This window comes from Hemibagrus wyckioides, linkage group LG07 (assembly GCF_019097595.1).
Source record: "Hemibagrus wyckioides isolate EC202008001 linkage group LG07, SWU_Hwy_1.0, whole genome shotgun sequence".
Taxonomy (NCBI): domain Eukaryota; kingdom Metazoa; phylum Chordata; class Actinopteri; order Siluriformes; family Bagridae; genus Hemibagrus; species Hemibagrus wyckioides.
Window position 1 is genome coordinate 22,459,480 of NC_080716.1, and position 22,034 is coordinate 22,481,513.

Below are 22,034 nucleotides of genomic sequence, written 5' to 3' on the forward strand. Positions count from 1 at the left end.
AGAAATAAACAACATTACTGTTATTTCATGTGCAGTTTAAATGACTGTGTAAAGAGACACTATGGAGGTGGAGACAAACTGCATTGTGATCATATGTGGCACTGCCCCTTTATAAGCCTCAAGGAAGTAAACAAGGAAGTGACTAAAGTGAAAGTGTAAAGCAGTTAGCTCTCATCGAGAAGAAATCCTTGTTTTCAAATTAATTTCTGATGTTAACTACAGGATATTCTCTGAGGCTGAAAGGAGAATAAATGCAAACAATTCTGACTCCCTGAAAAGAGACGAGTAAAATAAAGGTATGTACTTCAGTCAGTGTTTTATAGTTCAGAGGTTTGTCAGTGTGTGAGCTGAACTGCACACGTTAACTGATATTAAGTCAGAGAGAGAGACAAATACTGGTGAAATACTGAAACTGAGAACAAGCTGATTTATAACAATGTTTTAAAAATTGTTGTTGATAATCTTGTTAATGATCAGCAATCAACCAAGACTGAAAAACAGGGTTAGAGGTTACTGTTTTATTAGTTGCTCAAAAGTGAAGAGTGTGTGCATGTGTGTGTGTGTGTGTGTGTGTGTGTGTGTGTGTGTGTGCGCGTGTGTGGCAATACAGAGGTGAGCACTATGTGATAAACTGTGAATGATACAGTTACTGAGCTGAGAGCTGTGAGAAAGATCAGTGATATTCTGTGTTTATTACAATCTCATGGAGATGAGAATGTTTACATGTGTTTCAGATCACTATCTAAATGTTTTCAGTGTTATTGCTTAGGTTTAACATTACAGACAGGTATAAATGAGCCAAACAGCTTAATCAGTAACACCTCATACTGTTATATTCTTACTGAAAAGCTTAAAAACATAGGAGGAAGTAAATGGCTGAATCTTCATCACCAACAAGAGGCAGCAGAAGGAGGAGCATGGAAGAATCACGTTCATGTATGTTATACAGCTCATACATTATTTTTAGAATTGTTAATAAAATATGCACAGATGTTAATTACATATTTTAGAATATTATAATATTATATTAATCGATGCCTTTAACAAAAATGATTGTTGTTATTAAATCTCATGTTGGCAGTCATTTATGCAAAACAGAATAGACATATAGTTTATAGACTTTGTTTACCTGATGAGAATGATTTTATGTCATCACACCACCATGTCACTAATTATTTTAAGGCAGGTGCTTCTGAGTTTTGTTCCTTATGTAAGAGATACATTTACAATTAACTATAACAAATTGAATGAAAAACTCACAAAGGCATTCAGCAAAAATACATGTACAAATTTTTTTGTACAATCAGTGACACCCCAACAAGAGTGTACAACTTCAAATGTAAGTGAGTTTCAAATAAAAAGCCTTTTCATACCAGTTCAGGAAAATAAATAGAAATTCTGGTCACTTACACTACAGATACAGCTAGTATATATGAGATGAGGCTGAAAACAAATGACAGTATTTCTACACTATTTATAAACAAGGTGTAATTTTTTTCTATGAAATCTAGTTTCTCATGACTCCAGCAGTCTCCTGTCTGAAGAGCAGCTGCTGTGTTCGATCTGTCTGGATGTGTTCACTGATCCAGTCACCACTCCATGTGGACACAACTTCTGTAAGAGCTGCCTTACACAGTGCTGGGAGAAGAGTCAACACTGTCAATGTCCATTATGTAAAGAGAAATTCACCAAGAGACCTGAACTGAAGATTAATACAACACTGAGAGAAGTTGCAGATCACTTCAAGAAGAAAAGTGGTTCTGACAAACCTGAGGTTCTTTGTGATGCCTGCACTGGAGAGAAGCTGAAGGCCCTGAAATCCTGTCTGGATTGTTGTGCTAGTTTGTGTAAAACTCATTTAGAGTTTCATAATAATATGCCCAAACATAAGAAACACAAACTAATAAACCCTGTGGAGAACCTGGAGGACTACATATGCCAGAAACATGAGAAACCTCTGGAGCTGTTCTGTAGAGATGATCTGATGTGTGTGTGTCAGTTCTGCACTGAGACAGACCACAAGAATCACAACACTGTTCCTATAGAGGATGAGAGCAGAGAGAAGAAGGTAAGAAACACTGATTAACATCAGCTATGGACATTATGATAAATAATTCAAATGAATTTTATCCTGTAGAAGATCAGAGGTTAAAGCTCTGCATATTAACATTTTAAATCCTTAAAAGGATGTTAAATTATATTTAAATCTACATTTAATCTAAAAACATGTAATCAAACAGAACTCATTCAAATTCTCATACTGTACATGTAAAAAATAATTTATAGAAATTAGAAATTACCCAAACATTTATACAAAATCATTTCTATTAACACATAAAAATCCATTGCATTATATATTCTTCGACTTCTGCTCCATCCTCAGACTCAGCTGGTGAAAACACAGACAGATGTGCAGCAGATGATTCAGGACCGACTGAAGAAGATAAAAGAAATCAAACACTCAGTAGACCAAAGCAAAGTGTGTACATACATGAAATGATACAGGATACATTCAGTTTTCTTTTTCTTTTGTAGAAATGAACAAACTGCATTAAAACATTAGTTCACTATTCAGTGTTATCTGATGGAAGTAAAAATGTGTTCCTCCTTTAGAGAAGCACAGAGAAAGAGAAAGCAGACAGTGTTGAAGTCTTCACTGCTCTGATTCACTTCATTGAGAAAAGTCAGGCTGAGCTGCTCGAGGTGATAGAGGAGAAGCAGAAAGCAGCAGAGAGGCAGGCTGAAGGACTCATTAAAGAGCTGGAGCAGGAAATCACTGTGCTAAAGAGGAGAGACACTGAGCTGGAGCAGCTCTCACACACTGAGGAGCATCTCCACCTCCTACAGGTCAGTGTTCCTCTCTCTGCTCACTGGCAATGTAGAACATCACAGAACAACACTCACCATGCTGAGGGATTTCTCCTCTCTCCTGCTCTACTGTAGATTTACTCCTCCATGTGCAGCCCTCCACACACCAAGAACTGGACTGAGATCAGTATTAACACTGATCTGAGTGTGGACACTGTGAGGACAGCTCTGTCTCAGCTTCAGAAGACTCTGGATGAGAAACTCTCTAAAACACTCAATGACAAGTTAAAGGAAACAGGTGAGAAATTACTTTCTATTCTTCATTCAAGAAATAAGTAAATAATAATAGACTTTAATATAATATTTGATTAATTAAATAAAAAAAATGCCAATAACTGATCAGAAATCTAAAGAAAGTGATCTTTTGTTGTAATTATTTTCCACAGAACTGAAGAGGATTCAGCAGTATGCAGGTACAGTAAAGTTTCTGATTTCCTCTCATATTAAAATGTACATATCAGCATTACACCACTACATCATCAGACTTATTTACATCTGTAGATCTCTCCAGATAAAAGGAAGTCTTGAAGTGTCTCTCATTATCCTCCTCACTATAGCTCCTTATTACTACCATGCACTAAACCCCTTAAACACTTTTCTACTATAGAAAGACTGATCATCATCTTAAATTTCACTAATAAAGTAATGTACAAAACATTGGACAATGATTAACATTAATCTTTTTTCATGTAGTTAAAAATAGTATATTTTATTGGCCTATAAATTGTAAATGTAATCTTCATTCTTGCCAGAAATGTGAGAGTTTTAGTGTAGTGTCTCTATCATTTATAAATAAGCTTGAGCTTAAAAGTCATGAATGTGTTCGACAAAAATAAAATTTTTAGACTTAAAATAAATGACATGCTAAACAAGAGTGTTTAATAAAAAGAATTTTTGTTTCAGTTCAGGAAAACATGTAGAAATTTAGGTCTGTGATTTTCACACCTAAACAACAGATGCATTTTACTGTATAAAGCACAGGTCACCAAACTTAGACACATGTGCAACAGTTAAAGCTCTGTCTCAGCTGTATACCACATTTTGAACAAACTTTGGCTGTTGCATTGTCATTCTTATGTAGTGTGATTGTTCTCCCGCCCACATTTCACACAGAAGATGCAGTGCAGCAGTTCAGTAAAATAGACAATGGCAGCTTCACTAGCTAAGAAAGCTAAAGTAAATGTTCGGTCATTTCAGCCCTTCTGTACTGAACTGAATTCAGTTTTGTTTCATAGAAAGGCCGTGCTGTGCGTAGTTTTTTTTTGTTTTGAAAATGTTCTTTTCTGACCACCGAGTGTTGACAGCCATTATGATACAAAGCACAAGAAAAGTTTCAAAGTTTCAGGCAGAATCATTCAAACAGGCCATATCCCATTATGGGAAGCAAACAAACTCCCTCAAAGTATTCACCACTGATAAAAATCATGCGACAAAAGCTAGCCTTAGCGCCTGAACATCAAAAGTTTTTTAAACAGAGACTTAATCAAATGGTCCTGTGCACATAGTGAAACGATCCTCTTAAATGAAAGCATCCTGTAGCTCTCCAAACTCAAATATGTTGAGACAGCAGTGTAAGTATTTATTAAACTAAGTTTGGTCTAAAAGAAGCTTGGTGTCAGTGTATGGGAGTAGTGCTGATTTAAACTAAAGACTCAGAGCCTATGCTAACAGCTAGTCTGGCAAGATTCAAGATTCAAGATTCACGAAGCTTTATTGTTTATTTATTTCAACCACATATAGCTGACGCAGTACATAGTGACATGAAACAACGTTTCTCCAGGACCTGGTGCTACATAAACATACAACAACAAAGTTCAACATAAAAACAACACCACAGAGCTAGGACAGAAGTTTGTCTTAGCCACGTAAAGTGCACAATGTGCAGCTAGGTGCAAACAGAGCATAGACAAGACAGTGCAAAAGACAATAAATACAAGAATGACAACACAAAAGAACACAGGACACTTAGCGCCGAAAAGAACATGTGTACTGGAATGTAAGTGAAATAAGATAAGATAAAGTGAAATGATGTAAAAAAAAAAAAAAAAAAAAAAAACTATTGTGCAAAAAAAATTGTGCAAAAATACACAGCAGCGGTTGAGGTAGTGCAAATAGAAATAAACATAAATATGACTATAGCAGCAGATGACAGGTTGAGATAGTGCAATAAGTATGAACAATATAAATTATGTGTGCGTGTTCACACAGTCAAGAGAGAGTGTGTGTGTATCTGTGTGTGAGAGAGACAGAGAGTAGATATACAGTTCAGTCCTGAGTGAGAGTGCGTGTGTGTGTGTGTGAGAGAGAGAGTGTAGAACAGTTCAGTCCTGGGTGTTGAGGAGCCTGATGGCTTGAGGAAAGAAACTGTTACACAGTCTGGTTGTGAGGGCCCGAATGCTCCGGTACCTCCCCAGATGGCAGGAGAGTGTGTGTGTGGGGTCAGCCACAATGCTGTTGGCTTTGCGGATGCAGCATGCAGTGTAAATGTCCGTGATAGAGTGGAGAGAGACTCCGATGATCTTCTCAGCTGTCCTCACTATCCGCTGAAGGGTCTTGCGATCCGAGACGGTGCAGTTCCCAAACCAGGCAGTGATGCAGCTGCTCAGGATGCTCTCGATGGTCCCTCTGTAGAACACAGTCAGGATGGGGGAAGGGAGATGGGCTTTCCTCAGCCTCCTCAGGAAGTAGAGGCGCTGCTGGGCTTTCTTGGTGATGGAGCTGGTGTTGAGTGACCAGGTGAAGTTCTCTGCCAGATGGACACCAAGGAATTTGGTGCTCTTGACGATCTCCACCGAGGATCCGTCGATGGACAGCGGAGAGTGGTCATTCTGTGCTCTCCTGAAGTCAACAACCATCTCTTTGGTCTTGTCAACGTTCATGGAGAGGTTGTTGGCTCTGCACCAGGCTGTTAGATGTTGCACCTCCTCTCTGTATGCTGACTTGTCGTTCTTGCTGATGAGACCCACCGCTGTCGTGTCATCAGCGAACTTGATGATGTGGTTGGAGCTCTGCATTGCTGCACAGTCATGAGTCAGCAGAGTGAACAGCAATGGACTGAGCACACAGCCCTGAGGAGCTCCAGTGTTCAGTGTGGTGGTGCTGGAGATACTGCTCCCGATCCGGACTGACTGAGGTCTCCCAGTCAGGAAATCCAGGATCCAGTTGCAGAGAGAGGTGTTCAGGCCCAGGAGACTCAGCTTCTCAATCAGCTGCTGAGGGATGATTGTGTTGAATGCTGAACTGAAATCTATGAACAGCATTCAAACGTAGGAGTCTTTACAGTCCAGGTGTGTGAGGGCCAGATGGAGGGTTGTGGTGATGGCGTCGTCTTTGGAGCGGTTAGGACGATACACAAACTGCAAGGGGTCCAGCGAGGGTGGTAGCTGTGACTTGATGTGCCTCATGACGAGCTTCTCGAAGCATTTCATCACGATTGGTGTGAGTGCGACGGGACGGTAGTCATTGAGGCAGGAAACCGTAAACTTCTTTGGCACAGGGACGATGGTCGTTGTCTTGAGGCATGTAGGGATGATGGAGCTGCTCAGCGAGATGTTGAAGATGTCAGTGAAGACATCTGCTAGCTGCTCTGCACACTCCCTGAGAACTTTGCCAGGAATGTTGTCTGGTCCAGCAGACTTCCATGGGTTAACTCTGCATAGAGTTCTCCTCATGTCAGCCATGGTGAGACAGAGCACTGGGTCATTAGGAGGAGGGATGGTCTTCCTCGCTGTTGTGTTGTTCTGTGCCTCAAACCGAGTGTAGAAGTCGTTCAGAGCATCTGGAAGGGAGGCGTCACTGTCACAGGCAGGTGAAGTTGTCCTGTAGTTGGTGATCGCCTGAATGCCCTGCCACATGCGCCGGGAGTCTCTGCTGTTCTGGAAGTGGTCGTGGATTCTCTGGGCGTGTGCACACTTCGCCTCTCTGATGGCTCGGGAAAGTTTGGCCCTTGCTGTTTTTAAGGCCGCCCTGTCCCCTGATCTGAAGGCAGAGTCTCTCAACTTCAGGATAGCACGCACTTTCGCAGTCATCCACGGCTTCTGGTTGGAGCGTGTTGTGATGGTCTTGGAGACGGTCACGTCATCGATGCACTTCCCAATGTAGCCGGACACAGATGCCGTGTACTCCTCCAAGTCAATAGAGTCGCCGTTGGTTGCAGCCTCCCTAAACATGTCCCAGTCAGTGCACTCAAAACAGTCCTGAAGAGCAGAGATGGCTCCTGCTGGCCAGGTCTTAACCTGTTTCAGAACCGGTTTAGAGTGTCTGACGAGTGGTCTGTATGCTGGAATCAACATAACAGAGATGTGGTCTGAGTAGCCGAGGTGGGGACGGGGCTCCACACGATACGCGCCGGGAATGTTTGAATAAACAACATCCAGCGTGTTCGCCCCTCTCGTAGCAAAGTCCACATACCGATGGAATTTAGGGAGCACTGTTCTGAGATTTGCATGATTGAGATCTCTGGCGATGATGAACAGTCCGTCGGGGTGAGCATTCTGCAGCTCGCTAATAGCTCTGTACAGCTCACACAGAGCCTCCTTAGCATTAGCGCTGGGTGGAATGTACACTCCGATAATGAAAGTAGTGGTGAATTCCCGGGGTAAATTCAAAGGTCTTCATCTAACAGTCACAAACTCCACTACCGATGAGCAGTAGTTAGACACAAGCACAGAGTCCTTACACCATTCCGTGTTGATGTAAACACACACACCGTCACCGCGAGCCTTACCACACAGAGCTGCATTCCTGTCGGCACGAAACACGGTTAGCCCGGCTAGCTGAATGGCGGCATCCGGAACTCTGTCGCTGAGCCACGTCTCCGTGAAAACAAAGACGCAGCAGTCTCTGAACTCACGGCATGTAGTTCGCTGGAGTCAGATGTAGTCCAGTTTATTATCCAGTGAGCAGACGTTGGACAAGATGATGGAAGGGAGTGCCGGCCGGCTAGGGTTGGTTGTTAGCCTAGCACATACACCCGCCCATTTACCGTGCTTCCGCTTCCTCGAACACCGTTTGCGACGTCCTCTCTCCCGGCCACCGGCAACAGGCGACGCCGAGGACTGAAGGCCTGGACTTCGCAGCAAGCCGAGTTCGCGAAGTTTGCAGAGTACTTCATCATGCAAGTTAGTAAGTGCATGATTTCTGTACTGTAATATCGTGTGGCGGTCGTATACATGAGCACCACTGTCTTTGGCGTCCATGCACTTTCAATTTCGCGCTAAAACAAAAAGAAAGCACCATATTGGTTCCGGAGTGGCCGCTGCGTGCTACTGTTGCGCCGCCATCTTGACAACGGTGGTTTTCAGAGCATTTACTAGAAGTTACATTTCCTTATAAAACTATTCTATTAGTTTACATTATTATTGAACTGTAAATCGGTGTAAGCAACCTTCTGCAGATAAATATCTGAAGTACATTTCCATTTGCTATCAGCACTTGCCACTGAAGTAAATCATACTCGGCACTCGCCATTACACTATCTACGGCAGGGAACTCCAACACCTCACTCGTGAGCTACCAGTAACTCATGACACACTTAAAGTTTCATAGAATATGTACAAAATTGATTAAATTTTGATCAAATTATCTTACTAAATTTATTTAGATTTCATCTCAAACAAACTCACAGACGTCTCGCCCCTTTCAGGTGTTGTACCGAAATCTGACTCCCCGGACAAATCATGCACCTCCGCACGTTCAATACAGAAATTCATCAATCTTATTCACACACAGCTAGCACCAAGACCATACAGGGAAGCATTATATAAACTTATATCTATAAGCACAAAATGATGTAGTTTGGATAAAGGAACAAGAAAACACATGGCAGATCTTTTTAACTTGGAAGCTGCTGGGGATTTGACAGCGTTAGGAATAAAGATGCTGCCAAAGTAATAAGCGCTGAATGAATCTATCCTGCTGCACAAAGATGCAGGACGAGTGTGCTGTAGACATTTCTTATTAGTGCAGCTGGTGTTTCCGAGTAAAATACTCTTTAATATTTCCCATTGCACATGTATATGAATGCCATAAAAATACTATTATTTAATCACATGAAGTCCAATACAATTTCAGGTCTCTGTTATTAAAATTAATATCACCTTCAATATCAAAGATGTTTTCTTTTTTACGAAAAGAGTCTTTTTCATCATCAGGGTATGTGAAAGGGGGCCCATTAGAAACAATTTGCTGAAAAATAACAGAATCCATGAGAATGAACAAAATCTGACAATAATAACTGATAAGTCTAGTCAGCAAACCTGTTGTGTTAAATCAAGTAACTCAACTCAACAATTAGCATGCTGCTTATGTGAATTTAAAATGATTTCCTGCAAAATATGACAATTTCCATCAAAATATTGACATTTATTAAAACGTTCACACAAAAATAACTTTCAGGTGGTTTGTTTTATGGTAATAAGCTTTGTAAATAAATGTTAATAATATAACAGGAGTAGCTCTTCACCATCTTCATTCTGTCAGTGTAGCACTCGGGGGAAAAAGGTTGGAGACTACTGATCTACAGTAATTACTAGCAGAATGTAGTAAACAATACCTTTCCTAAATAGGCTTACACTGGAATAATCTTAACTTTCATGATAAATAGTGTTGTTCTCTTCATTAATAGATTTCATGGTAGAATTTCTGACAGAAATGCAGCTGCTGTATATAATAATTATATATAATTCATAGATTACCTAAAATTCATGCATTCTAACATGATTGTCAAAGGATATGAGGCTGCTTTCTGTTGTTGAGGGTCAGAGCTTTCATGACATAATTAACACATTTCACACACTTACACACTTCCCTCCAGGATATTTTTTATGTTGGAACATTTTTATTTGTAAAATAAATAAATAAATAAATAAATATATGAATAAAAAGTACACTTAAATAAAAGGTTAAAACATTTATATTATAAGTTATGTTATTCTTTATTGGATGTTTCACAAAAATCGATTAGCCAGAAAATAATCGATAGACCAATTGAAAAAAGAAATCACCGTTAGATTAATCGATTCATAGAAAAAAAATCGACAGATGAACGGTTAGAAAATAATCATTAGTTGCAGCTTTAGTTTGCATATTTCTGATGTAGACATTTTCATGATGATGGCAGCATTCTTATATAGTCCTGTATTTGTTTCTTATATTCTTCAGAATCCCTTTTTGACATTTGCTCTCAATATAATACTTTTAATTTACTGAAATCAGTGAAATGCAAGTCATTTGTGACTCCATGAGGAACAAATTTGAAGAAAAAAAACTACTTAAATGTATTACTGATGATGAAGATTAGTAGGAGTTTGGTGGTCTTCATTAATGATTACAATGTCCTAATTATGAAGGAACTTTTTTAAGACATGTTGTAAGCATGTTGCTGTGCATGTAGCAGCATAAATGAGTAAACTGACAGATTTCTCAGAAAAACATCTATCTCGCTTTTAAATTAATCTTTTCTATGGAATCCTATACAATGAGATATTTATGCAAATCTGGTTTATTGGTTTTAAATGAGATTAGTCAGTACCAAAGGCAAAATTGTAACTATCCTAACAAAATAATTTATGATCATGGTGCAAAAATGAGTAAACAGCAATGAATGTGTTAGGAGAAAACATCAAATAAAACTGTAATGAACAGAAATTCACCAGCGGATGAGTCTAATCAATCATCACACAGGTGACCACAGGATAAAAGAGGTATTTAATAGAGAAAATCCACTCCCGTATAATGCTGACAAAATGACACCAAATGGCCCGATGGTTTATTTTTTATTTCTGACTCTCATTTCAGTTGTTTCTGAAGAAAGACATAAAATAAAAGATTTAGTTGAATTTGTTGTAGGGTGTAATCATTTTGCACCTCACATAAATTAAAAGTATTATTTTTCTCTTCCTAAAGATGTTAGGTGACCATGCTCTTATGCTAATAAAAATAAATGTTTAATAAAACTGTTTTGCACTTCATGTCATGACCCTGTGGTATAGATACTAATACTGTACTATTTTGTCCATCAGGATCAAGTTTTTCCTGAAATGCTTTTCTCTAATGTTCTGTGACTCTATTTCCTGAAAAACAAAAATTACAAACACAAATATGTCACTAAGAAGAAACATTTTATATTTCTCACCTTTGACAGACTTGCACTATACACTATAAAAAAAATTCTTTTTTTTTTGAGCAATATTCTTAAAAATATTCCATTATTTATTGTTCTACAAATCCTCTTATAAATCCTAATGAATATGATTCACTGGATGATGATTTAATATTTTTACCTGCATACTCATATCACACACTGTGTGTTTCTCTCAGTGGATGTGACTCTGGATCCTGATACAGCCAGTCCATATCTCATCCTGTCTGCTGATGGAAAACAAGTGACATGTGGAGACACACAACAGAATCTCCCTGATACACCACAGAGGTTTAATCAGTGTATTATGGTTCTGGGAAAGCAGAGTTTCTCCTCGGGGAGATTTTATTTTGAGGTGCAGGTCAGAGGGAAAACTGCATGGGATGTTGGAGTGGCCAAAGAGTCCATTAACAGGAAGGGGAATATTACACTGAGTCCTCAAAATGGATTCTGGATTTTGTGGCTGAGGAATGAGAATCAGTACAGTGCTTGTGCTAGTCCCCCTGTCCCCCTCACACTGAGAGAGAAGGTGGAGGTGGTGGGGGTGTTTGTGGATTATGAGGAGGGACTAGTCTCCTTTTATGATGTGAAGTCCAGATCTCATATCTACTCTTTCACTGGTCAGTCTTTCACTGAGAAACTCTATCCATACTTCTGTCCTTATTTAAATGAAGGAGGTAAAAATTCAGCACCACTGATCATCTCTCCTGTATTTAACACAGAATGAATTTCACCTCACAAATTTAACCATCTATTAAACACTGAGAATAATGAAATGTTTTCATTTTTCTGGTTCCTTTTAGAAATGTATACTCCCTTTTATAGTGCTCTACGGATTATTTTAATATAGAGTCTTTTGAGGAGACAGAGTAGTGTAGTCAGTTTTTTTTTATTATTACAAATCAAATATTAATAGAATTGTATGAGTATGAGCTTTACTGAAGAATTTAATCAGTAAAAATGTTTGAACTGTACAAGAACTGTTTTCTGACTGCTGTGAAAAATCCTCCTGAGGAGATTAAACTGACTAGAGCAAGATACAGAATTAACCACCCGGAAATATACATTTTATTTTATTTCTATTTTTAAAAAAACAGCTAGCTATTCTTTTATAAAAAATTCAATATTAGCATGGTTTTATTTACTACATTCTCCACACTGAAATGAAATTAAAATGTCATTATGTAATAAACAGGTAAATTCTGAGTGGGACAGTAAATCACTGTAACTTTAATCTGTTTGTAGTGAAGTGATATCGAGTTCAGTGAGACATTATTACAGCAAACTTTCTCTTGGAGAAAACCTTATTTCTACATGTATGAAGTCTGAATGTTTCTACTCTTTTTGTTAGGATTTATTTTTATTTTGGTGTTCCAGAGATTCAGTTTCCCTGTTTTTCCATCAGTGCGCATGCCCGAAATCATAGCGTTTTCTTCTGTTATGTTGAGTCTCTTGTGTGTATTCAGTGTGTGTTAGTTTTATTATTTTGTGTTTATCAGGGTAAGAAAAAATAGTAATTAAATACATGCTGAACAGTACAGAATGTTTTGTTGCAGAGTCCAGACACAGTAAGTAGGTAGTGTGTGTTATTATTTTAGGTTCCTCATCTCAGCGTCACTCTAGACTTTACTCTGAGAATAAATGAACCTAGAAAAGTGGTTTTCTGTAGTATGTTGCAGCTTCATTATATTTATATCCTACTGTCATGGTACTGATGTGCTGTGATCTGCTTCACAGTTTCATTCAGCAAGATTCATCTCTAATGCCAACTGGACTGTAGCTATGTTTTGTTTTCATGTTTTTTTTTCTGATTTTTGAAGGATTTAAACATCTCTTTTCACCATTTTTGTCTAAAATATGTGGCTTATGTGAGTCATTTACTTTAAACTTAATAAATGTGGTTGCCAAATCTCTGCAAAGCTGTAAATGCGTATTGTAATTGTTTCAGTTAGACATCATTTTCTGTAACTTTTTGTAATTTTCTTGACATCATCTTTTTTTTCTTTTCTTTTTTTTTACAATTTTTTTATGAACAAAATTTCAAACAAACAAAATAATCTTTTTGGGTATTTTTTGTTTTGTTTGTTTGTTTTTATTTCAAGTATTAATCACCAATAAAATAATTCCAGCATGTGATTCTCTGTGTAATAACACTTTTATAACACTTTTTGGTGTCTTTGCTCAGAGGTCTGAGGTTTGGATGGAGCATCATGTGAAACATTTTTATACTCTTCACTTCTGTGTTGTGTGTGTGTGTGTGTGTGATCAGGATACAGCTTAATTTTCTGTTCTGTTCACTTTTACTGATCATTTAACTGTAGGAAATGTTTCAGATTTTGTTAAATTTATAAAAAATATAATTAAATAATTATAAATGTAGTTTACAGAAGTCCTAAGATATGGAAGTCTTAAGAGGCCATACTTTATTAAATTTTTTCTTGCTTGTTTTCTCATGATCACAATTTACATGGTATTCTGCATCTGAACTAGAGGCAGTAAAGAGCAGTAATGCAGTACCATGAATGATCATATTCGCTTTTGCTTTGATCAGTGATTTACTCAAACTGAAATAACTCTGTTTCTGTCAGTGAAAACTTCCACAGAAGTGTCCAAGACTTAGGAGGCACATACACCATGATATACACCGGAAACATTCACAAGCCTCAAGATTTTCCCACAATACAATTATCATAAGAAAACTGGCTTTTATTATGTCAGGATAACAAGAAAACAAAAAAGAAAATAAAGAAAAATATATAATAATGCATGGCCTCTTAGGACTTCTTTCTTGGTTTCCCATTATTACAACTTTTATTATTACAAGATTAATACAACACTGAGAGAGGTTGCAGATCTCTTCAAGAAGAAAAGTGGTTCTGACAAACCTGAGGTTCCAATAAAAGAGGAGAGCAGAGCGAGGAAGGAGAGAAATACTGATTCACATCAACTTTATCATTATTAAATAATGTAAGCTAATTTATTCAGTAGTAGATCAGATTGGAAGATTATGGATTGAAATTCAAAGACCACTTCCAAAGGAATAAATAATTTATTGATAATAATAACAATTTATTACTGAAAAAAATATTTGTTACATCAGGTGTATGTAAAATGATGACAAGTCACTTTGGACAAAAACAATTAAGGGATAAATTTAACAAGCATACGGTCAATTATTTGTCTTCTTCTCTGCCCTCAGACTCAGCTGGTGAAAACAAAGAGGGATGTGCAGCAGAAGATTCAGGACCGACTGAAGAAGATAAAAGAGATCAAACAGTAGAGTTTAGTAAAGTGTGTACAATATAATTCATATCTGCATATTGTTCTGTTTACTGTATTCTGAAAAATGAACAAACTGCATTAAACATTAGTTCACTATTCAGTGTTATCTGATGGAAGTAAAAATGTTTTCCTCCTTTAGAGAAGCACAGAGAAGGAGAAAGCAAACAGTGTTGAAGTCTTCACTGCTTTGATTCGCTCCATTGAGAGAAGTCTGAGAAGGCTGAGCTGCTCGAGGTGATGGAGGAGAAGCAGAAAGCAGCAGAGAGGCAGGCTGAAGGACTCATTAAAGAGCTGGAGCAGGAAATCACTGTGCTAAAGAGGAGAGACACTGAGCTGGAGCAGCTCTCACACACTGAGGAGCATCTCCACCTCCTACAGGTCAGTGTTCCTCTCTCTGCTCACTGGCAATGCAGAACATCACAGAACAACACTCACCATGCTGAGGGATTTCTCCTCTCTCCTGCTCTACTGTAGATTTACTCCTCCATGTGCAGCCCTCCACACACCAAGAACTGGACTGAGATCAGTATTAACACTGATCTGAGTGGGGACACTGTGAGGACAACTCTGTCTCAGCTTCAGAAGACTCTGAATGAGAAACTCACTACACTGAAAAAAATGATTCATTGAATTTACTCAATTTTCTTAAGTTAAGTGGTTGCAATCAATTTATTTTAGCTACATTTAAATAAATAAATTAAGGTAACTGACTTTGAACTCAATTTATTTATTTAAATGTAGCTAAAATAAATTGATTGCAACCACTTAACTTAAGAAAATTGGGTAAATTCAATGAATCATTTTTTTCAGTGAAAAAGTCAAGTTAAAGGAAACAGGTGAGAAATTATTTTGTATTTTACATTTGAGATAATAAAAGACTGTTATTATAATAGACTGTTTTAAATAATATTTGATTAATCAAATTAAAAATACCAATAACTGATCTGAAATTTGAAATGAAAGTGACGTTTGTTGTAATTATTTTCCACAGAACTGAGGAGGATTCAGCAGTATGCAGGTACAGTGAGGATTCTGATTTCCTCTCATATTAAAATGTACATATCAGCATTACACCACTGCATCATCAGACTTATTTACATCTGTAGATCTCTCCAGATTAAAGGAAGTCTTAAACCCCTTTTCTACTTTAGAAAATCTGATCATATTCTTACATTTCACTAATAAAATAATGAAGAAAACTTACATTTGCACATAGATTTTTTAACTGTATGATAAAAGATTGATTTCAATGCTTGTTGATCAAAAATTTTATGAAAAATTGATTTTTATAGATATCCATCTAAAAAAGATTCATCATTCACAAATAAGCTTGAGCGTAAAAGTCATGAATGTGTTTGACAAAAATAACATTTTTACACTAACATTAAGGACATCCTAAACAAGTGTGTTTAATAAAACAAATTTTTTGTATCAGTTCAGGAAAACATGTAGAAATTCAGGTCTGTGATTTTCGCACTTAAAATACAGATGCAGTTTACTGTATAGAGTTGGGGTCAGCAACCTTAGACACATGTACAGCGTAGTCACTGACACACTGACGGTAAGCACCCTGGAGAGGATTTTTTTTTTATTATTTATTTATTTATTTATTTATTTATTTATTTATTTATTACAGTTAAAGCACTTTCTCAGCTGCATGCACATTTTGAATAACCATTGGCTATTACCCAGCGGGCACGTTGATATCAATTTGATGTCAAATATTAGTCAAGACTTGATCAAGATGCTATAATATTATTTTAAATTCAGTTTGGAAGGCAATTTCTTCCAGTGGTAATCGGTTTAAAATAGGAAGTTAATCCTATACTGAAATTGGTTTATTATAAATGTAGGCCAAAATGTTTGACGTTCAGTTAACATCAAATCGATGTCATGTTTGAGACATGAAATTGATGTCATATTGACATCACATTGACATCAATAATTCAGCTGTTTAGCACTTTTTCTTATAAGGCCTCATCATTTGGCAAAATGATGATTAAAAATATTTCGGACTGGTTATTTTTATTTTATTTTTTTTTAATGATACCATAATGCTGTGTAATTACAATACTGAAATTACTATATTTTTTTGTAATAATGTATTGCCAGTTAATTAATTTACAGTATGCCTAATTTTTCACAGTGAAAATACCTTGACATTTCTTGTCTGAATAACAATAACAGGCATCCCTCCAAATTTGAAATTAATCTAATATTTATTTATTTTTATTATTCCCTGAAATGATTCCTTTTCGCATTGACAAATGCTTTCTCTGCTGTTCACCGCCACACCTGTAGATGGCGCTTTGCAATGGGGGAGTGGTGACAAGATCCAATTGAAGATTCCAGAATCAATCCTAACAATCCCTTCCCTTTCACATTAACGTGAACTTTTATCAGGCTCGCTGACTCGCGCTGTGTCTTTTTATCATGTAGGTAAATGTGTTGACAACTCATAAAAATGTAGAATATAAATTATTTTGGGCAACTTTTAACACTTAGAAGAAAACGTTTTAATGAAATATGACTCTGTGCAAGGACGTTCGGTACTTTTTGTCTATGCTATTTTCCCACGTTTTTATATCCTGTATTAGTTTAGCATGCTGAGGCTTATGTGAACAGAGGAATTCTCGTTGTTAATTGTAATAATGTTAATTTTGGGGTTATTTTAATTTCGGTTTTTAAGGTTCAGCGTAATGGGCAGCACGGTGGCTTAGTGGTTAGCACTGTTGCCTCACACCAAGAAGGTCCTGGGTTTGAATCCCGTGTTTGACATGTGTAGGTTGGTTGGTAATTCTAAATTGGAATACACACACAGAAGTAAGTATGTGGATGTCTGTCTATATGTGTGACCCTGTGATGGACTGGCAGGCTCCCTGTGACCCTAATTAGGAATAAAGCTGGTAGAGACAATGGATCTTTTCGGACTAAGAAAGTGTCCAAAAGGGCCAAACACCTGATAAATAAAATATTTCTTACTTTAATTACTTTTGTGTCATTATTTTGGTGTTCAAAATAAGAACTCAATATGTGGATTTGCATTTTTGACTTGCATTTTTGTCATAATTTTTTGGCGTCAATTTGATGTCGTTTCGACATCAAATTGCCCACTGGGTTGCAGTCATTCTTATGTAGTGTGACTGTTTCATACAAAGGACCAAGGTGCTAAGAAGGCTATAGTTCTCGCCTTGGAACATCAGAACTTAGGACAGGAGGCAGGAATCAGTTTTAACAGTTTACTGAATTTTCTTCAACAGCACAGACATACATTAACCAATATAGCAGTTGCAATATGGTAGATTTACATTCCTCAGCATAGGTGTGTGTGTGTGTGTGTGGCTGCAAATAGACAAGTACTGAATGTCACATAGCTTTAACCATTATTGTGACAGTTCTGTCAGTTGAACATTTATGAACCAATTACTCTTATTATTATTTCTAAATCTACACATATATTATCAATCACAAAAAAAGTAATGAATGATTTAAACTCACTTTTCTCTAATGGACGCACACAGTTCTTAATAGATGGCACCAAATCTACAACGCGACTTTTAGAAGCGTCTTCTTGTGTAGCGCAACAGATGGTCATGCGCATTTCACGTGCACAATTATTCCCGTCGCGTCCTCGGATGGCCACAAGAGGGCGCCTTTGCACTATCTTTATAACTGACCGTTCTGCACACATTTTCCACATAAGACGCAGTGCAGTGGTTACGGTTCAGTAGAATAGACAATGGCAGCTCCACTAGCTAAGAAAGCTAAAGTAAATGTTCGGTCATTTCAGCCTTTCTGTACAGAAGACTTCAGCTTTTAGAAAGGCCATGCTATGTGAAGTTTTTTTTGTTTTGAAAATGTTTGCTGAACATTGATTGTTAAGCGCTATTTCAAGACAAAGTGTGAGAAAAGTTTCAAAGATCAGGCAGAAAAGCAGAATTGATCAAACATGCCATATCCGGTTATGGGAAGCAAACAAACTTGGACGTGAATGACATACCATGTTTGGCATCCATGGTAAGATATGGTGATTCGAATATGGAAGTATAATAGTGCCAAAATTCTTGAAAGCAAAATAGCATATTGAATCACATGAACTGAATAAAAACTTGCTGCAAAAAATGTCTGCTTTGTATTTACAAAAAAATACAATCATTATTTTTCAACCTCACAAATTCAGGTGGAAAAAATTCAGGTATTAAAATTCAGGTCGAAAAATTCAGGTCTTAACATCCGGGCTATTACAGGAAGAGCAATGGATTGCCGATGTCTCGGGCCCGTGTCTCAGTGCACTTTAAAGTGTACATCCTGCTCCCTGTACAGTTCACTTGGAGGGGAATCACTTTCCGATTGGAACACGGCTCTTGTAATGAACCTGCAGCGGAGAAGCGGCTCTGAGTGAGAGCGCAGGGATTGCGGGCTGTGAAGAATGTACAATGGAAAGACAATGGAAGACAAAGTCTCGGAGATACTCTCTCTATTTGAACCCTTTTGAAAACCCGATTTGCATGCGTTTTGGCTCCATGCTCTCCACCAGTTTTTCACATTGCTGTTGGGGAACTTTATACCACTCTTTTTGCAAAAAAGCAAACAGCTCAGCTTTGCTTGACGGTTTGTGACCATCCATCTTCCTCTTGATGACATTCCAGAGATTTTCAATAGGGTTCAGTTCTGGAGATTGGGCAGCCCTGGAACCTCCGTCATCAAGAGGAAGATGGTGGAGAGCATGGAGCCAAAACGCATGCAAATCAGTTATTCCACCAAATACTGATTTCTTAATATTATTTAGCCAAAGCATTAACACAATTTGTTTACAGATTATTTGCATTTTGTTTTAGTTGAGTTATTAAAGCTCTGCATGATCTTGGGTTTTTTTTTATTCATTTCCTTTAAATATACACTCTAAATAACAAGTTATATTTTGAATTTAGGAGAAATTATCAGTTCACAAAAAATGAAACAAAACTGTTCATCTCACCAATACATGTACCTGTAAGGAAAAAACAAAAAATATAAAACATATATATAAAAAGAAGTTCATTATTATTATTATTATTATTATTATTATAATATAAAACCTAATGCTAAACATAATAATCCTAATGGATTGTGAGAAATGAGAATCAGCATCTGTTTGTGCTGATCCCCAAGTGCTGCAAAAAAACCTAAACTTATCCTGATTATCAGTGCTAATTTTCAAGTACTTTAAATGCAAGTAATTACATTTAAATTTGTCAAGATTGTTTTAATGGGTAGAGTTTGAGAGCTGTTAATACATGATCCTAAAACAAACTGTTTTTCCTCTTTCTAGTAGATGAGACTTGACACTTCCACATCAGTACACTTCTCTTATGTTACAACTGCTATTTGTTTTTTTTTCTTCTATTTTTCATGAATTAAACTGAATCTGTTCATTTGGGTATCACATTGTGACATTAGGATTAGGAGCTCTGGTAACTGATGTTTTGTTATACTTTTATTTCAAGGCTTAGACATTGCTTTGGGGACACTACAAAATCAGTGAAAGTCAAATACAGCAGGAATATGTAAGGACGCACTCGAGGCAGGCGTAGTAGAATCCATAAGCAGATCTTTATTCACAAAAACGGCACGCAAGAATCGGAATCGATATGGCTAAGCGAAAGGGTCAAAAACCGGAAAAATCAATAACTAGTGAACAGAAACCAAAACCGCAAAACCGAGACTCGTAGAAAAACAGAAACAAGCAAAGATCATACACGTAGCAGGCAATCAGGAACAATAAACAAGGCTTGGCACATAATCCACTGGAGAGAACAATACTTTGCAGAGAACAGGCAGCATGCTGCTTAAATACCCGAGTAAGACAGGAAGTGAGTTTGCAAATGTCAATATTCGGGTGATGGCTCCCTCTGGCGCTCTGGTTCTGCATGCATCGTTACAGAATATAAACCCAGTGTTTTTCCAGTGTTCACCCCCCCCCTCTAGGAACACCTCCAGGTGTTCGTCGACGCGGGCGCCCCCATGGACGAGGAGCAGGTCGATTCGGGAAGCTCAGATGGAATTCCTCAGTGAGCGAGGGGTTGAGAATGTCCTGTGCATTAACCCAACAACGTTCCTCTGGGCCGTACCCCTCCCAATCCACCAGATACTGAAGGCGGCCACCTCGACGACAGGAATTCAGGATGGCGCGCACCTGGTAGGCAAGGGAGCCATCAATGTCCAGTGGTGGGGGTGGTTCAGTGATAGCGGGGCCGGTGGTCTGAGGCTCGTGGAAGGGCTTGAGTAAAGACACATGGAAGGTAGGTGAGATACGATACAATGCTGGAAGCTCAAGGCAGAAAGAAACTGGATTAACTTGGCATAGAATTTTAAACGGGCCAACAAACTTGGGGCTTAACTTATGACAAGGAAGTTTCAGGTTTATATTCTTAGTAGAAAGCCACACCTTCTGACCCACTTGGTAAGCTGGGTGGGGATGCCGATGCTGGTTAGCTTGGATCTCTTGTCGTCAGATCGCTCTCTGGAGACGAACATGGGCTCTTTCCCATACCTCCTGACTACGTCTTGACCAGTCCTCAACTGTGGGCACATCCGAGGGTTCCCCGGACCAAGGAAAGAGCGGCGGTTGATAGCCCAATACACGTTGGAAGGGAGTTAAGCCGGTCGAGGAGTGGCGCAACGAGTTTTGGGCATACTCAGCCCAGGGGAGAAACTCACTCCAATGGTGTTGCTCACGGCTGCAGTATGTTCTTAAGAACCTCCCAATTTCTTGATTAAGCCACTCCACTTGGCCATTGGACTGGGGGTGATACCCAGAGCTGAGGCTGACATTGATCCCGAGTTGTTTGCAAAACTCCGACCACACACGAGATGTGAACTGTGGGCCGCGATCAGAAACCATGTCCTCGGGTAAGCCATAGTGACGGAAGATGTTTTGGAAAATGGCTGTGGCTGTTTCCATGGCAGTAGGAAGACCTTTCATGGGGATTAACTTGCAGGACTTGGAAAAGCGGTCGATTACAACCATGACTGTGGTGAAACCTTGAGAGACAGGGAGGTCTGTGAGAAAGTCTACCGAGATGTGAGACCAGGGTCGGCGTGGAACTGGCAGTGGTTCAAGTAGACCTTCTGGTAGCTGACGGCTCATACGGGATTGTGCGCAGACCGAGCAGGAACGGACAAACTCCGACATCGTGGTTCAGCTGAATGGTTCTACGGGTGCCAGGGTGTCCTGAACTCAGGCTCTCATGGGTCCATCGTAACACTTGTTGGCGGAAACATGTGGGTACATAAACTTTGGTCGGTGGACATGTTGGGGGAGGAGCTTCTGTCAATTGTGCCCGTTCGATTTCTCTCATCAGGTCCCACTGCACAGGAGCTACTTGGACAGATGGTGGAAGGATAGGCTCTGGGCTGGATGGTGGCTCCAGGGTTTCATGGATTCGAGACAGGGCATCCGCTTTCCCATTCTTAGACCCGGGACGATAGGAAACTGAAAACTTGAATCTTGTAAAGAATAGAGCCCACCTAGGTTGCCGTGGGTTGAGACGCTTGGCTTCCCGAAGATAGGCCAGATTTCTGTGATCGGTAAGGACCAGGAACGGGTGGCGGGCCCCTTCGAGCCAGTGCCTCCATTCTTCCAGGGCAGCCTTTATCGATAGTGGTTCCCGGTTCCCTACGTCATAGTTAATTTCGGCCGGTGTGAGCTTTCGGGAGAGAAAAAAAAAAAAAAAAAAAAGCACAAAGATGCAGTTTTCCGGAC

At 38.6% G+C, this 22,034-nt stretch overlaps 1 protein-coding gene across 1 annotated transcript; it reads left to right on the forward strand.

The window, feature by feature from the left end:
• The first annotated feature begins 131 nt into the window (after positions 1–131).
• LOC131355742 (zinc-binding protein A33-like) lies at positions 132–13,144 on the forward strand. Its single transcript, XM_058394196.1, has 8 exons — positions 132–296; positions 850–936; positions 1,512–2,068; positions 2,384–2,479; positions 2,614–2,847; positions 2,944–3,106; positions 3,255–3,281; positions 11,188–13,144. Exons 2-8 carry the CDS (start codon positions 873–875, stop codon positions 11,733–11,735), a joined length of 1,689 nt encoding a protein of 562 aa, XP_058250179.1. The 5' UTR covers positions 132–296; positions 850–872; the 3' UTR covers positions 11,736–13,144.
• Positions 13,145–22,034: the final 8,890 nt, after the last annotated feature.

Coding starts and splice junctions, on each gene's coding strand:
- LOC131355742 (XM_058394196.1), top strand. CDS start 873: ATGGCTGAATCTTCATCACCAACAAGAGGCAGCAGAAGGAGGAGCATG. Junction 2,069..2,383: donor ATGAGAGCAGAGAGAAGAAG/GTAAGAAACACT, acceptor CTCCATCCTCAG/ACTCAGCTGGTGAAAACACA. Junction 3,282..11,187: donor GAGGATTCAGCAGTATGCAG/GTACAGTAAAGT, acceptor TGTTTCTCTCAG/TGGATGTGACTCTGGATCCT.